The sequence below is a fragment of the Falco biarmicus genome, chromosome 9 (assembly GCF_023638135.1).
Source record: "Falco biarmicus isolate bFalBia1 chromosome 9, bFalBia1.pri, whole genome shotgun sequence".
In the NCBI taxonomy this organism is placed as follows: Eukaryota; Metazoa; Chordata; class Aves; order Falconiformes; family Falconidae; genus Falco; species Falco biarmicus.
The window spans coordinates 8,472,201-8,489,732 of NC_079296.1; the positions used below are offsets into that span (position 1 = coordinate 8,472,201).

The window sequence follows — 17,532 nt, forward strand, 5'->3', positions numbered from 1 at the left end:
AAGCCCTTGGGGATCCTCAAGTGTTTTTCTGCCTCTCGTCTGAAAATGGCACGTAGGAGCCCAGCTCATGCAGAAATCATTCACATTCCTATTTGTAACCCATAAATATCACTGGACCATCACTACCGACTTGGGAAGAATTAAACTTGTCGTACCACTGATACAGACCCCGGCTTAATTTTCCAAAGCTTTTCCTATTTCTCTGCAATTGTCAAAAAGGGTATTTTCAACATTAAAACGCCTCAAACTAATGGGGATACTTTCCACCTAACCTTTTTCCTCTCTTTATTACATGTCCTCTACTGACACAGCTATCTCTCTCCTGCTAAGCAACCGGCTATATACGCATGGATGAGTCTTTGCAACTGAAAAAATAACTAGGCTGATGCAGCTTAGGTAGGAGAATCTGACTGTGTGCATTCCTCCTGCGGCTGGCCCCAGGAAAAGGACACCCTGCTACTTTTAAACCTGGGAGGTCTTTGAGACTTTGGCAGAAATCCCCTGGGAGGCCCGTCATTAGCCATTTAAAACTGTCTATAGTATAGGGCTGAATTGAAGCGTGGGACAAAGCCCCTGCAGAGCTATCTGTCAGGAAAGGCTCCCGATACTGGCAGGGGCTGTTAACAGTAACAATGATGACAATATAGTGGGGATTTTCAGGGGTGGGGACTTCAAAGAAACCCTAAAGAGGTATTTTTCATTAAGAAGTAAGAAAGCAGCTGAGTATTGTTTTTTTGCACTAAAGCTGAATATGAATGTTACTGCAGTAAGTCACAGATGAGCGACAGCATAAATTGATGCTGATTTAAATATGCATGTGCCGCTTTTCCACACTGCTCCCATTACCTTGGTTCTGCATTACCTGGATAAGACAGCAGCCCTTGAACCATCCCTCATGCTGCTTACCCTGGGATCCTCCAGCGCTTACACCACCAGTAAGCAGCCAGCAAGCCCCTTACGTGCCATTGCTCTGATCTTACAGGCGGGCAGTCCAGTGCTGTACCAGCATGGTAATTCAGGGTCTCAGCCTGAACCACTTGGTCACCCACAGCCTCCCCACTGGCTGACTGGCCAGCTCAAACTGGAAGCGAGCCCGTGTCTCTCTCTGCAGGAATGACACAGAAACCACAGCCGGCAGGCAGGCAGAGTCAAGAGGGGCTTTGCTGCATTGGTCCACAGGGACTTTTCTGCATTGAATCCCCAAATCTGTGATTCTATCAGGGAGAAAAGGAAGATGATCACAAAAAAAGTGTAAGATGGACACCTGCTACACTCCTGCTACAGCAAGTCCTTCTCCTAATTGTAAGAATTTACTAATTACACTGTTGTTTACTGCATGGACCATGATGACGAGCCTGTGAAGACAGGTGCATGGACAAAACCATAAACAAGAATATTCAGTCAGAAGCCATGGCCTGCCCTCGCCAGCCATCTCCCAGCTGAGGTGACCAAAGGGCTCTGCAAGCCCAGCAAGATCCAAACCTTGCACCCACCTCTCAGCCAACCTTTTTGCTTTGCCAGGCTGGGGCTCGCTCAGCCCTGGCTGGATTTAGGAGCACTGTGCTGCTCACGAGCCCAGTCCCACCATGACCACCTGTGATCTGGGTCCCTTTGAACTGAACCCAGGGCCAGCTTCCCGCCGCGCCCCCCCCCCCCCCCCCCCCCCAGCCAAACCCTGAAGCTATCATATCAAGTCAGCACAGAGAAAGTGCCCTGAGGGTTTGCTGAGCAGATTGACTTTCACACCTCACTGGCCACACAGAAGAAACCCAATCTAAACAGCGTAACTTTGCATAACCGATTATTTTCACTGGGGTAATTTGAGCCCTCCAGTAAATGCCAGTAAATGCCGTTGATCCAGGGAAGGCCCCGCTCAGGGGCAGGGGAGGAATGGCCCAACTGCAGGAGGCAGCCAGAGCAAAGGCTCCTCAGGGTGGGGAAGGGCTGGTCCCTGCTCTGGGATGGGTTTACTCCTGGGAGTGAAGGCTCAGTCCTTTGGCACAGGCCAGTGTCTGCACAGAAGGAAGTGCGAAGAACATCTTCTTAGTGCCCGACTCATTTATATAGTCAGAAATCGAAGTGTGCAAAAATAAGCCAAGGGAAGCACGCTGTCCAGGCTGGTTTGCAAGAAGCTGCCCGGCCTTACTTTATGTCTTTTTAACTTTCTTTTCCACGATGTCCCACATTTTGAGAGGCTTCAACTTTCAGGCTGACTCCCCAGTGACCTATTATTCTTGCACATCCATCACTCCATCCTGTCACTGAACAGCCATTCACATGACCCTGTTCGTAGGGAACCATGTTCCTCCTCTGACTCCTCTGTCACCAACTTCCTTCTCTCCAACCACCAGCTCATTTCCTCCTGCAGGACCCTGCACAGTGATCTCCCCCTCTTTAAAGTCCATGAAATCAGACTGTCAAATTAAAACCCTAACAGCTGCAGAGATGAGTGGTCTGCCCATACTGCTGCAGGACAGCCATGCTTGCTGCCATGCCACAGGCAGGGGCACTGCCCCAGGAAGGGGCTGCCAGAGGCAGCAGTCCATGCCATCAGTACACACCCAAGACGTAACTTGCTCCTGTGGTCCCTTGTGACGCCAAAACATTGATCCATCTGCAAATGGGGACTCTCATTTCAGCCAGATCAGTCTCCACATCTGGCTCCCCACCTGCCCCCTCCCCAAGCATAAGCTGTAAACATGAGGGACAGACAAGTGGGTAGGGGACAGGGGGTGCTGGGCCAGTCTCCTGGCTGCAAGACACCTGATTGTAACTACAATCATTTTAAGGGGCAGTTCGGAAAATAAACCTGGCTGTGCTCACCTTAAACATAGGATACTCTTCAACTCCACTAAAATGCTTCAGTAGGAGTAGCTCCCCCAGAAACTACCAAGAGAAAAGCTGAGGTAGAGGTAGGAATGAAGAAATTAGTGGAGATAAGAGAAACAGGCTCTCCCCTGCATCTTCCCCCAGCACTTCCCTAAATAAAAGGCCAATTGACTCAGACTGCATATCTTGAATTAAGACAGGTAAATCATCTAAATCCACTAGTCCAGAGAAAATGTTCTGACTCACAAGAAGCATGCCCTGAATGTTACATTTTCCACCTTTGCCAAAACTCCTACGCTATCATTTCTCCCTCTAAGCTATCGCTGCTGGTGTCAGGAAACTGGAGGGTACTGGGCTGCCCTCTGGAAGAAGTTTTGTGCCGTTAGGGACTTTGTTACAGATTAGCACACTCTCACATAAGCTCACTATAAAAACCTTCCTGCTACCAGGGATTTCTATTGCCTTCTTGGGGGAAGAGAGAGAAAAGTTTATCCTGAGCCTCTTATAAATGACTGATTAAATGACAGCATCCATACCTAGGTCAACAAAATCCAGCTTTGGGCTTACAGCACACAATATAGCCGTATGCCATCAAGATAACTGCAAAATACCTTCTTCTTCAAGACTGACACTATGTATGAACTGAGAAACTAATTTAAAAGTTTTCTGTTTCTCTTTTCATCAGGATAATGCTTTACCTGTCTCTGTTTCTGAAACACTGTATGATCTTTGAGATGAAAGGGTTTACAGAAACACAAAACAGTCTCTTCTTATGTCAAGTAAGTCACTTAGATCATGTACACCTTATGGGGACAAGGCTTTCTTAAAAAGCCCAAACCCTACATACACTGCTTATCATCTTCACTGTTAGTTGAAAATGCCTTTGCAGCAGTAGATGAAGGACAAAATAATGTTATACATGCCACAGGAGTCCACAGATGTATGGTTTTGGCGTAGGGTGTCATCTCATCCAATTAATAATATGAATAACAGATATAGTTAATTTTATGCCAGTAGGAAGTTACACAGTTTAATGCCTAAAGGTCTTCAGATAAATGCTGTCGAGCAATTACAGATCTGGCAAATTCTGCAATGAAGCCAAGTATGTGTAGCTCAGTGCATAATGCTGACTCAAACTAAAGCTTCAAAAATGCCTCGAGATCAGACATTCTTCTGAAGGAACAAAGGTCTGCTGCTGCTATTAACAGCTGCCCAGACAAACACTGCAAATCTTGGATGACTGCAAAATTGTTCGTTCCCCTGAAGCACGTAGCAGGATTTAATTGCATTTGCAACAACAGGACAATGGTTTTGTGCAGGATTCTCAACAGAGATTGAGAAAACATCGCCGTGGTACTACCTGTGCTACAAGATGGCCCACATCAAACTGGTTGGAAGGCTCCCATCTGACACTATTCAATCATCTTGATCTATGAACTGCAAATAAAGGTCTGGAGGCCTTCTGGATAGGTTCAAATCAATTCACTCCACCTGAACTACTAATGGAGCTAGTCACTACGTTGTGAAAACAAGAACTTTGACATTATTTAACTTTTAATGTACAAGGTCTCTCAAATAGCAAGACCCAGTGATTGTATTGCTGGTTTATACGTAGGATTATCATCTTGAGAACGCACCAGTTTAAATTTACAGCCATTCAAACACTGGGAGTTGGACATCCCATCCTTACCATGACATACAAACAAAGAGCATTATAAGGGCACCAATGTCAAAAAGGAGGAGCAACTCCACAGTGTATAAAACATGGGAATTTTGACTTCTTGACACAGTCAATACACTGAACTCTGACCTCAGGAGGCACAGGGGACTGGAAACCAACAGAACTTAAATTGGCTACAAATCTCTTGTTTTCTCATGACATTTGAGAGAAAACATGGGGACAGTTTCTTTGGGACACATGGGAGTTATAGCTGTGTCACTGCCTTCTCCAGAGAGTTCTTCGCTTTCCTTACAGTCACTCCATCACTGTCACCCACTGACCTTTCATTACTTTCTCCCAGTGCACCAGCATCGCTGCTGACCAATGCACTTCACAGTCTGTCCAAACCCATGAGAGGAAGAAAAAGCCTTGTACAGAACTGTATAAAAGGACATTTACTCTGCACTACATTGTGTCTTCTTTTCTATGCTAGTCTAAATAAAAGTGCTGTTTTCACTGCCAATCGTTGTTTGCTTGTGCTGTTTCCACTGGCTAAAACCAGCATTTTTCCAGCTAGTGTTGCCCTCCAGGAAAAAACACACATTCATACCTTTCTTGCATTTAGCACAGGAGAACAAAACTAGTTCCCAGGAATAAGGATGACTTCCTCAAAAGAAAACATTTGCTGTCAGCTGAGGTTTGACCTCTAATGGCTAATTTGGCATCATCATTTTGAGCATTGTAATACATAACACCGTGAAAAATTAACAGCTTTCCCCCCCCTGAAGTTTAATATCCGCCTGCAGCTTTGCAAGTGAAAATAAGAGAAAGGAAATAAATACACAAACCGAAACCTCGGGTATAGTCTCTCACATACGTCCACAGAAAGAACCTAAAGACAACGATCTGTAAAGGAAATTTCACTGGAAATCAAGCTTTTACAGACACTGAGAAAGAAAGTCTGCAACATGAGACCGTCTTCCTTGAAGAAACACAGCTGATCTGCTGCATTCCCATATCTGACTTCCAGTGGTCTGTGTAAAACATAAACTTCACGCTAACCCTATGAAAACAGTCAACATGCTAGAGAGACAACAGTCTGCTCCGAGCTGGTGAAAGGGGAAAAAAAAAGTCTCAGGCTGTCATTCTTCCCTTGCTGTGACCTTCATGCTCCACTGAATTTCTGAAGATACTGAAATCTTGGCAGGGAAGTGTACAGTCTGTGGGAACCAGGCAGCACTGTCCGGGCTGGCTGGTGAGAATTAGGCCCAGTCGAGCCCTTTTTTGGGGGGGCTCTGAGCTTTACATGGACAGCAGCACAGTGCAAAGCAATCTACAGGCTGGGAATTTTACAGGATTGGTGCTGATTGGTGCACTCATGCACTGTGTGGCAGAGCTGGAGCAGGCAGCATGCTGCCCACCCTCGTACCCTGCATCCACGAGCGGGGGGGTTTTGCTCAGTTCCCGCTGGGAACCCCACCTGGGAACCTGGACGAGGTGCTTTGCTTCGGCATGCCCCCATGTCCCTGCAAGCAATGGCGAGCACTCACCACGAGCTCTCACCAGAGTTTATAAAGCCTTAGCGATCAGCAAATAAAAATCTCAACTGGAGACTTGAGAGGAGCACAATTTGCCACGACAAATTATCACAATCCCTGATGCTATTTAAGGACCGTCGTATAGAGCCACTCCAAATAAAAAGAGCTACATCCCTGTGAATGAAACGCCGCTGCGCCAGGGCTAGGTGCATTCACGACTGAATGCTCACATTCAGACAGTCGCAGGACAAGTACCTTTTGAGGTCAATTCGCTCCCTCCACAATGTCTGTAGAGGCAGAATAATACCAGCTGTGCTTCCTGGCCAGTCTCAGCAGCACAAGTCGCAGATTACATCTAAATTGCCAAGCCCAGGATAAACAAAAAGATTAAGAGGGCCTTACCCTTTGTGTGGAACAATCACACTCTGAAGCAAGAAATCACAGCCTACGTAGTGGGTAGGCACAGGGCTGAGTTTTCAGTTTAGGTTAAGGGCTGGTGAGGAGTAAGCAGCTAACTTACACATCTGGGGAAACCACAGATGCTGTTAATCACAGGTTTTCCTGACCTGTAGGCGCTGACAAATTACATCCTATGGATGAACCTTTCATTAAACCACAGAGGCTTTCAAAATGATATTCTCTTTCTCAGCATTCCCAAGACGACCAAATCCAGCACACATGACCCTTCTTAATTCTTCATTTAGATGGTGACATGGCTTTTTCCAAAGAGATTTCAGGGCTGAAAGGAAGTAAATAGGGACGCGATGTTACGTCAGTGGAAGGCATCTCAAAAGCTGAAACGCCAGCTTCGAGAAGTGACATTTTCAAAAATTCTTTGATGGTCGCCTCAGCCCCATTACAGTTGAAGATGCTTTTTGTCCTAAGCAACTCCTGAGACAAATCCCTCGCTGTCTGCTGGGGCAGAACCATTTTACAAAATGCGTAGCCTTTAAATTCTACTGGTTTTTCACTGCGCGTGGGGAAGGACAACTGGTACATCTAAAAGAATAAAATGACTGTTGCTCAGGCCAGGAAAGGTGACCACAGAATAAAATTGCCCCACTTCCATGACACGCTAGAGCATGGAGATAGCTGCTCGGCTCACAAGTTAGTGAGAAAGATGATGTCTGGCAGTTCTCATCATCATCTGGACCGACAGAGCAACCCACATAAAAGGAACAAAAAAGCCTGCTGATCAGATTGGTGTGACAGAGGCTCATGAGAGACATGCACATTTTCAATCTAAACGACAGCTTGAGGGATCTATATTACTAATTATCGACTAATATTGCCAGAGTTCCCAGGCTGGCTTCAAAGGTTCTCGCAAAGTGCCCCAAGCACAGGGTTTCTCATCTAATCATAAGGTCTTTTTCTTTGTCCCTGCTAAATGGATTGCTCCATACTGGGCTCCCTCTGCGTAAATCAGCTTGCACATGATGAGCTTTGCAGCAATGAAATTCGTTACCTTAACCACAAAAAACCAGAAACATTTGCTGTAACTGCTAGAACACTTTTGCACCTAATTTCAAAAAAAATGGTGGTTTCCTCTCTTCCTCCCCCCTCCTCCCCGCCTACTCCTAATTCCATGCTGACACCTTTCTAAAAGGCTGGGGTGAGCGGCTTTGAAAGAGCAGGGAAAGGGGGGTGGGGGAAGATATCAGATCTCCAGACAATGAAATAAAGCAGCTATCTCACACATCCTGCAGCGCTCAGGCTGAGGTCATAAGTTAAACAGGACATCAGAATAGGTGATGTAATTTGCTTATTTAGGATCAGAACATTCAGTGAAGTGAAAGAGACAACCTATTTAAATTTGCAGATAATCCTATAATAAATGCAGGGCTGTTCAGTTGCAGAAGCTGCAGCTGGAGCCTAAAACTTTTTTCACCCTCCACACTAATTTTTGCAGGGGATACAACTGCAATCATTTTTTCCTTGCAGGAAAGCCTTGAAACCTCACCTGAGGTCAGCGTCTCATTGCGTTAGGTATTGTTCAAACAGGGTCCCTGTCCTGGACAGCTTAAAGGCTAAAGGTTAAGTCAAAGAGAGGGTGGAAAAGGAAAGAGAAGCCCAAGGGAGGCAAGGAGGTGGCATAGCCATACTGTGCAACCCAGGTCCCCCAGCCCACTCCCTCCCTTGCATAAGAGCAAAACTTTGGACTCAAAATTGAGCTGAGCAGCAGTTACACTTTTTAAGTAAAGTACAGTTCAGCCTTTCTGAAGATGGACAGGCCCTTCTGGCTCCAAATCTGTCTGCAGAGCCTCAAACCAGCAAGGATTTTACAGCAGAGTTACAAACCTTTAACTACAAGGTTCTTCTATAACAGGAGTAATTTATCGGTGATCCTGTACAACACTGAACACAGTGTTTTCCCTTCAAACCTTCATGACAAATACTTGCGAGATAAAGATTTAAAGCTAACAACTTGCACTGTTTATCTCCTCAGTTTATCACCATTCAAACCGTTATTTCACCCTGACAGTGCTGCACAGAGCGGCATTACTCACAACTGAGGGCTGCCAGCCCCTTGCCTGAATTTATCTTCTTCGACACAAGTGTTTTTTCACTGACAAGAAGCTGGCTAGGCCAGACACCATACCTTAGCCTAAGGAAGCACAATGATGAGGACCCCAGGCTCACCGAGAAGGAGGGCATAAACCAAGAGGCATTGCACACGCTGCCAGGTCAGTAGATGCAGTCTATACTTGCTTCAGATGGATCTTCAGACGACACAGAAAAGCAAGATGGAAAAAAAACAGGCCAGCCATACAGGTAATACCTGTTAAACATGTCTGTTTTCAAGAGTTTCCTTATGAGACGGGAATGGAGTTCATGTCTACCTGCTGTCCTACCCGGCCCTACCCGAGTGTCAAAGCAGGCACACATGCCCTATGCACGGACACAACAGCTGAGTGAGGGTGGCTGCGGCACCAGGAGGGGTGGGCGATAACCCCTCCTTGAATGGATGGACCTGTGAGAGGAACCAAATTTCAGCCCCGCCCCCCCTAAAATTACCTAGCTGTCAGGTGTTTGTATCCAGCACTGTAGCCATCCAGTAGGTCCCCTTCTTTAGCAGGTTTGGGGTTTTTTCTTTCTTAAATGCAAGTTGTGTGTTAGAACTTCCTCCAAGTTGTCAAGAGCAGAGGATCACTGATTTTCCACTCGAGCGCATTCGCTAGCTGGCCCTAAGGCTGCTTACAACAGCCCCTGACAACTCCACAAAGATCTTCCTGCATCGTGTAAGGGACCAATGTGCCAAATTTATCATGTAAGAATTCCCCCCAGCACGCATTTCACACCACCTCTTTCTGAAGGAGCCACTTTTGGATATCTGGAAAGAAGAAAAGCTGTATACAAGATATTCAAACGTGTGCAGAGGTGACAGCCAAAAGACATTTGCATTTCAAACAGAGGGAATGAGCTTATTTCAAATATTTTAAGGCTGTGAAAATTAAGGACTTCTCGGGAGCTTTTTGCATGTCACCAAAAGACAGAACTCATCTTATTTTCACTCAGCCCTCCTAAAATGTTCCTCACTGAAGGCAACGCCGGGCCTGGCTAAAGCTACTATGCACAGGTGACTTCTCCATGACCATCACTGAGTCCTTAAAATGCAGCAGAGAGACATGCAATGAGAAGATCACACTTGGCAGGCCATAACCGATGCTACCAGCAGTAGTCTCCATTTCTGGAGCCTTTAAGCAGATCAACCAAGTCAAAGCCCAGCACAACTGAAAGCAGAAATGCTGAGAAGCCCATGGGTGAAATCCTCTGTGTGCTTGCTGCTCTAAGTCACACAGAGGTAACAGTATTTGCCATTGTTTTAACAAAATAGGGCTGTTTTTTGGCAGGGTTACAAAGCAAGCCCGTTCTTTATATCTGCGAAAGAGAGACCATCCATCCCTGCCGAGGGAGCTGACAGAGGAAACATATTTTACAGCAATCTTGGGTACAACATTGAATTGGGACCTATTTTTACCATGTGCTCTGCACTACACGCATTAATTGTTACAGCAACAATATTTGCTGACATATTCACTCAAATCATTTACAGAATAGAAGCCCAAGAGACAAAACAAGCCCTTGCTCCATGAGACAGAGAGAGTCAGGCAGGATGCCACATTGCTTCCTGTGACACACAGAAAACGCTTATCTACAATGGATGACCACAGCCGATAACCCATCCCGAGTGCGCTGGCAAGCACAATGGGGCTGGTCTTCGCTGCCCGGCCCACAGGTCAGGCACTGGCCAGCCAAGCTCCACGAAGGCAAGGCAGGAGAGTGGCCCAGGTTATGAATCAGTATCAGCCAGCCTCCTCCTCCTCCTGCTGAGCATGTAAACAGCAGCATTTGGGTGTTTCTGGAGCCCTGGCCTGCACACCACCGTCGCTGCCCGGCACGCCACCATCGCTGCCCTGCTACAGGGACAGCCGAATCGGTCACCCATTAGCAATTCACCAATTCACGTTCCTACAAGGAGGTTGCAGACCTCACAGCAGTTTGCAGGCCCTGAGGTCTGTAACCTGCTTAAAGACCAGAACAGGCAGGATGGAAGGCAGAGCTCAGCAGTTTTAAGTATCTAGCCTCCATCCTAATTAAGGCCAATTAGGTTTGCAGAGAATTAGGATGTTTTAGAAAGAACTTACAAATGAAGTGCAGATGTCTCTGTTGGCCACAGTGGCCCCAGAGCACCCTCTTAAAAGCAGAAATTTGCAGTTTTTGACACGGGCAGTCAATACTCCGCAGTTACACAATATGAGCCTCCTCACCCTGCTGCCCACCACTCACCCCCTCGCACACAGACCTGTGAGAGCTGCGGTGCTGAGCACTCCGCGGTAACTGCCTGGGCGTCTGCTGGACATGTGCAGCTGTAAGAGCTTGGATTCTGCTCGAGAGCAACAGCAGCGTACTAGCAAAACGTGTAGTCTGTAGAGGACAGCTGAACACAATCAGCTCCAAAATGCCAAAGCCTTAAATGTAGGTAAATATATGATTCAGGACACAAGAGCAGTTTGACAAATAATAGCATCTTCCCATGCCTAGCGGTATAAAACATGCAGCTGTTCTACCACCACAATTTACAGGGAAGGCATTTCTCCTGAAAGTAAGCAAACACTTAGTATATATTCCTAGCCAGATTGATTACCTCTATTTATATTGTAAACTAAGACAGCATGTACTAAAAAGCCATATAGTTAAACAGTTCCAGACTCCAGATCATGGGCAAGTGGTCAGTTTTATATCATATGCTGCACAGTCTTCTGCATTTATTACAGAGTTTTCTGCAGCATGCTTTTTTGTGTGTGCTTATTCTTGTGGTATTTCAACAACCATCAGGAAGAACACTGCTATTTTATGGCATCTCAGGGAATCGGAGAATCCATAAGGTTTTTTAAAGTTTTTTTTAAAATAGTAAAAAGCCAGCACGCCACTACATAACAACAGCAATCTGTTCTCGGAACAATAAAACCGCAAGACTGAACACAGTATCTTATATCTGATTATATACATTTATCCTGAAGTAAGATCAGCCCATGTTATGTCGATCCAATCTGCACTGTGTTACGTCATTCTCCTCTTACAGACAACCTGCACAGCTGGACAACTCTCATTTTCCCTATAAGTTACAGATACAGTTTCAACAACCGACATCAGATATAAGCAGAGGTCTAACAAACGCTCTCTGGTGTGCTTGCTCAGAAGTCATTGCTATTTCTACAACACTTGTGCAGTTCCAAAAAGCCAGGAGACCCCGCAAGCTCGACCACAAGGCACTGAGCCAGACTTCACTGAAGTGTTCAGCTGGCTTGTTTATTCCTAAGAGAAAGCTCCTTTTCTAGCCAGATTTGCAGTTTCTTCTTTTTCTCTCTTTAAATACTGATAAGATGAGAGATGTTGGTTTATGTTACGGTTTTTGAAGGGATAAGTTTCAGCGTGTTACTGTAACACATACAAGAGTGAAATTGGAAGAGATGGAGATTGAGCTAACACAATTAAAATTTCTTCCTAACAACAATCCACAGATACCCACTGCCAAACACAATCTGGAGTCATCAACTAGCATGGACATGAATTAACCTAACAGCTACTGAAAAAAAGAAAAAAATAACAGTCCAAAAAAAAATAATCCTCCTATTAAAGTAATTAAGTGTTATCAGAATCACAGAGCCATAATTAAACATGGTTTATAATTAAAACAGCATGTGTCCTAGACAGAGAACACAGCAACAAAGAGTCTATAACCATGATAGTCAATGCCAAAACACATGCCAAGTATCAAAAATCAGAAAAACAGCAGTTTCTAGCAAAGCTGCAGATGCAGTGCCTCTGCTCTCCTGACTTAGTCATCAACACTTCTGACGGATGTTAGCACACTCAGAACTCCTCACAGCTTTGCAAGATGTTGCCAAAGTTCAAGCAGAAATCTTGGGAACCAAGTAGAATACACTCAGCGCAAGACCCAAAAAGCTGAAGCACTGCCTGCTGTGCATGAAACAGTGAGCAGGCATGAACTTAAACAAGCCTTGTCCTACCTGGCAACGGCTGAAGATATCTGCCAGGGATACTTGAACGTTGAAGTGCTTCAGAACCTGCAGGGCCTGTTCCTTTGCCTTTTCTGAGCAGTTCACAGAGAAACACCTTCCTTCTGCTACCTGGGACTGCAGCTTCAAAAGACAAGTCATAAACCGAAAAGACAATAAATGAGGCACTCTGTGCATCATGATCTGTGGGTTTTTTCCTAATACACTCGGTTTAGTTTTAATTAAAAATAGTATTTGGAGTTAGTATGTGTTTACATTCTATATTTTCATCTAAGAAGCACAATGGGTAATGTGACAGGTAGCCACTGCTGCAATAGCTCAGAGACTACTGAAACACTGAAGAACTGCAGCATTTTATATGTGAAATGTGATTGTGCAAGTCCCCTTCAACTTACAATGTGGTGGTGCAGTGCTGACAGGGGTAGTAAGAAGAAACTGAATTCAGTCACAGCTTTCCCAGGAGACCTGCCCGGATCACACACAGTATGCAAAAGCACAATGATGGAGATGATGCCCAATGACAGTTTTACCACTTCAACCCCTCCAGTTTATACACCGTTTCACCCGGAGTTCACTGATGGCCAATAGACTTGCAGTGGTTGATGTGGTCAGCCCCTTATGTTTGTTCCACATTTAGCAGAGAAATTTGTATCCGGGATCAAACACTGTGAAGTTCCAGACACCTCTTTATGAACATGATGAGTACTCACAGTGAGGTGGGATCAGCTACATGGAAGTAGAGAAGCCTAGCAGAGCCATCCTGTCTTCATGCAGGGCATACAAAGGGAACCAGACACTTCCCAGGACAGTATTGTACACTGGGAAGCAGTTATTTTCCTTTTGCAATTCCTACACAGTACTTTGAAGTTAAAACTTTGCCAAATAAGATTAAGCTGGATGCTGAATAACCTATTACTCAACTGTAGGCTCAAGGAACCACAGCCTGGATAAGAACTTGTAGTGTGGCATGGCTGCACTTGTCTCACAGTGTCTCACCATGAGGGGAGTTTTCTTCAATGCTCAGCTATTATGTAGGAACTCAGCAACCTATATTCTGCAAATACTCCAACCAGCTACTACTAGCTAGTCCTGAGCTTTTACATGGTAGTTTGTTACAAAGAATTACTGCACTCTGGCTCATGTATGCAATCCAGAATAGGTTCACTGTTCCAAATGAATTTTTGGGCAGTAACGAAGTGCAAAGGACCTGCAACAGGCATCATAACATTGCAACCACTGCCATGACAGGTTCAGTGTATTTCCACCAACACTCATGTGCCATGAAGGGCTCTGAACATCTGGTGCTGAGAGTAAGGTTGGGTTTTGCTTTGGTTTTTGTGTGTATCTATAGGAACAGAACACCTCTACAGCTTTGACTGGGACCCACGTTTGGTGGCTTCCATTCTCTCCCTTCCAAGCTTGAAGGAACATCTTTTAAGTGTTGAAACTATGTCAGTGTGGAGCCAGTCAGTAAACAAGAATCTTTGTGATAAAAAGCATGGGAATTGAGCTGCCTTTCACCTGCCAGTAAGGCCAAACAGAAACACTTTGTTCTGGATTGCTTGGCTCGATTTCCACCCCCCGCCCCCAGTGGAGAGCAATCACTCTCCTCACTGATGCAGTACTGAGTATAAAAAAAAATTCACCCCGAGCTTTGGTCATTCAGAACAGCAAACCTCTCAAGACCCTTAATGTAGTTTTTAGTGCAGAAAACATGAAAAAGCCAAGCCAGCTGTTGCATTCACATCTGACTTTTCCTCTTCTCTACACTGCACATCCCAGACCACGCAATGATACAATGCCAGAAAAATGCCAGAAGCTCTGAACACTTACAGTCTGATATGGGAGCCCAGAGGTTAAAATGACTCTTCCTTCCTGTCGGGCAATCTGGAAAAAACAGTAAAACCCCATAATTAACATGGACTGAAGTTACACTGGATTCAAGCTTTCCTTTCAGTCAAAGCAGAGAGAACATGAACCGGCAATAACGAGGCTTTCTCTCCAGTGTCGACATATGCCAGGCCAAGGGTGTCCAGGTCCGGTTCAGCAATACGCTCGTGACAGCGACAGAGCTCAAGGTATCGCTCACTGACATGTCCCCTCCCTGCCAATACCCGCCTTGCCTCACATGTGCTGGAGCAAGCTACTTGTGTATCTGCACTGCAGATGGCCCAGGGAACTGACCACCTTAAAATAATCCTACCAAAAACCTTTCTATCTATTTTTTTTCCCCCTTAACTCAGACTATTTCTATTTCACCAGTCTGGTTCACAAAGAAGCAAGCAGTTCTGCTTGCACAGCAGTGCACAAGAGAGACAGGAAAAAATAACGTAAGAAGGTAATTCCAGAAAAAATATATACCACTAAATGTGTCTGCAAACATTATAGACATGAACAGAACGATACTCACTCCACTCCTTAAAGCCAGGATGGTGTTACTCTCCCTGCAGCCCAAGAGCAGACATACAGAAATCACACACCCTTTCCAGGCTGCAAGGAACATCCTCCGTCAGAGTTTATCACCTCCTGACATGCAATCCTGCATGTTTATCTGAGCTCTCTTCCTTCAAGGGAAAGGTCTGTGCTGAATTATCAGGGGACTCATTACCCGCACTTCTGACCTTCACAACAGAATACGAGACACTTTGAAATAGTTGGGTGCCAAAAGGAGATACTAAATCTGGAACTGCAGTTCTTCACAAGGATGGAAGTGTGACTGATCCTCGTATGATTAAATGACATCCCTCCCTTCCACCCCTTCACCCTCTCCTGTAGGAAGGAAACAGTTTCATGGCCGTAGTGACAGAACGATTTTCATGTGAACCAGCACTTCAGCTCTGCTGGTGCTGACAAGATACTGGCACACTGAGGTAGGCACAAGGTTCTATCTCTTCTGTGGCTTGGATTCCACTGGAAGCCTTCATATTTTTCTGATTCCAGATGTGTGTCATGGAGGTCTCTCTTCTGCATCAGTTTCAGAAGCTGTCTCTGGATCGCTCTTTAACCCTGGCAGAAGGACACACTTGGCATCAGAGTCCTGCTGCACTTCCCAGACAGTCTGACACCACCAAACACAGCCAGGGAACACAGAAAGAAACAAATCAAGACTTTTAAACTCTGTCTTGGACAGCTGTTCTCCTAAGACCCACTGGACCTATGGCAACATGAAACAAGGGGAAGAAGGCTCTGAAGGCACAAACTGCCCATGCAGCCAACTCAGCAACCACTTTTTTTTCCTGTCTTGATCTTTCAGGTAGCCACTTCCCTCCCTTTTTTGTGAAGTCAGTCTTTGGCTGCCAGTTCTGCACTGAGAAGGCGATTGGCAACATCTTCTAAAGCACATTCCTACAGGCAAAATTACCAGATTTCTTTCAAAATCAACCCTCTCTCTCAAGAAAGGAAAAAATCTCCAAGTACAGGAACCTTGAAGTGGCAGCAGAGACATGTCATGCTGCGTGCAATCCCACTACACCCAGTCTGGGGTACTGAACAGCCCTGCCAACAAACCACCCTCATGGCACATGTGAGAGAAGTCCAGTAAGGCAACAGCAAATGTTCACCACAGTGATTTGCCGGCAAGGGAAAAGAGATGTGAAATTCCTTCAGACCCATGTGTGCTTCAGGGTAAGCCTGAGGATTTCACAGCTGGAACACTCCATTCTGACTTCCTGCATCCAGGGTTAATTAGTTCAAGCTTGATAAATCCCCTTATCTAAATGGCTCTGCAGAGACAGGCAAAGAATATCAAATAAAAAGGAGAAAAGCAATAACTCTTCCAGCATGTTTTTCTGCCTCTGGAACAACGACTGGAAGAAGCATGCAGAGCCAGAAAACCCATGTGATAGCACACATCTGACTGAAACCATGGAGGATGCATGCTGGAGAAAAGGGCAAAATTTCTTCTTTTCCTCTGAAAGAAATAATGGAAGGCAATGCTGGGACCATCTGGGAGATGTGTGCTTGGAGAGGCAAATAAAAGGAAAAGAGTAACCAGAGCATTGGGGTGGGTGTCAGGGACTTGTGCTCCATCCCAAGTGCTGCAGAGAGGGCATTGGCCTCAGTTACACAATCTATTAAAAAGATAATATCAACTTCCTCTGGAAAAGGCTTAGACCTTCTGGATAGAAAGAACTCCCTGACAACTCGGTATTATTTAGCCCTTAACATGCCTGTCTGTTTACCCAACTTTCATCTTGCAGAGATGAATGAACTCAAATGAATTACTTTAAGAGAGACCTGGAAGGGCAACAACTGATGAGAGCGAGCAAAGAGAGGCCCTATGTTTCGAAGCCAGCACCAGCAGCAGAGTGATTCATGACGACCTAAAGGATCCTGAATTAAGGCCAAAGAAGATTTCAAAAAACAGCTGCACAAGGCTATAGATTTGTAATTTAAAATTTGCCAAGTCTGTGCATGACATGTTGGGCAATGCCACATTTCCTTGAAGAGGCAAACTGCAGTACTCCCTTTGCAAGGTAGCAGTCCAGGAAAAGCTGTGACCCCCCTTGCAGTGGCAGAGGTGAAGCACTGATCCTGAGCCTAGGCCAGCAAGGTCCCAGTTCAGACAAAAAGGGAGTGGACAGGAAGCATCTGCTCCAGGATGCGTGCTGGAAAAGCACCCAGACAAGGCTCTACTAGAGAAGTGGATCACAAACCTCAATCCAACCCTGAAGCCTCCTACCTGTTACCTCAGACTCTTAAAAAGAACTTGATAGCTATGAACACACTCAGCCCAGGCCTGCAGCGGACTCGCTGTGCTGCTGGTATTTCAACCCTAAACTTCTCTTCAGCATTCCTGAAAACTACAACCTGTACAGAGTTACTGCATGGTTTCGTGATGTGGTCTTAAGTACCACACCAAAACCACTGCCAATTTCGTTTCCTAATGTAGACCTATTTGTGTCAAGGTCTCCCATGAAAGACATTCTCCTCTTGCTGTCCAAACGTCAAAAGCAGAGTCTTG

General features: G+C 45.5%; 1 protein-coding gene across 12 annotated transcripts in view; it reads right to left on the reverse strand.

Moving 5' to 3' along the window:
• The window catches only part of EXD3 (exonuclease 3'-5' domain containing 3), a 290,826-nt gene that overhangs the window by 119,123 nt on the left and 154,171 nt on the right, over positions 1 to 17,532 (reverse strand). For all 12 annotated transcript variants that reach the window (XM_056351779.1, XM_056351776.1, XM_056351780.1 and 9 more), the window contains 2 exons: positions 14,403 to 14,456; positions 12,561 to 12,692 (listed from right to left, as the gene is read on the reverse strand). In XM_056351779.1, the coding sequence (XP_056207754.1) occupies positions 12,561 to 12,692; positions 14,403 to 14,456 (186 nt within the window). The remainder of the gene's footprint in view (positions 1 to 12,560; positions 12,693 to 14,402; positions 14,457 to 17,532) is intronic.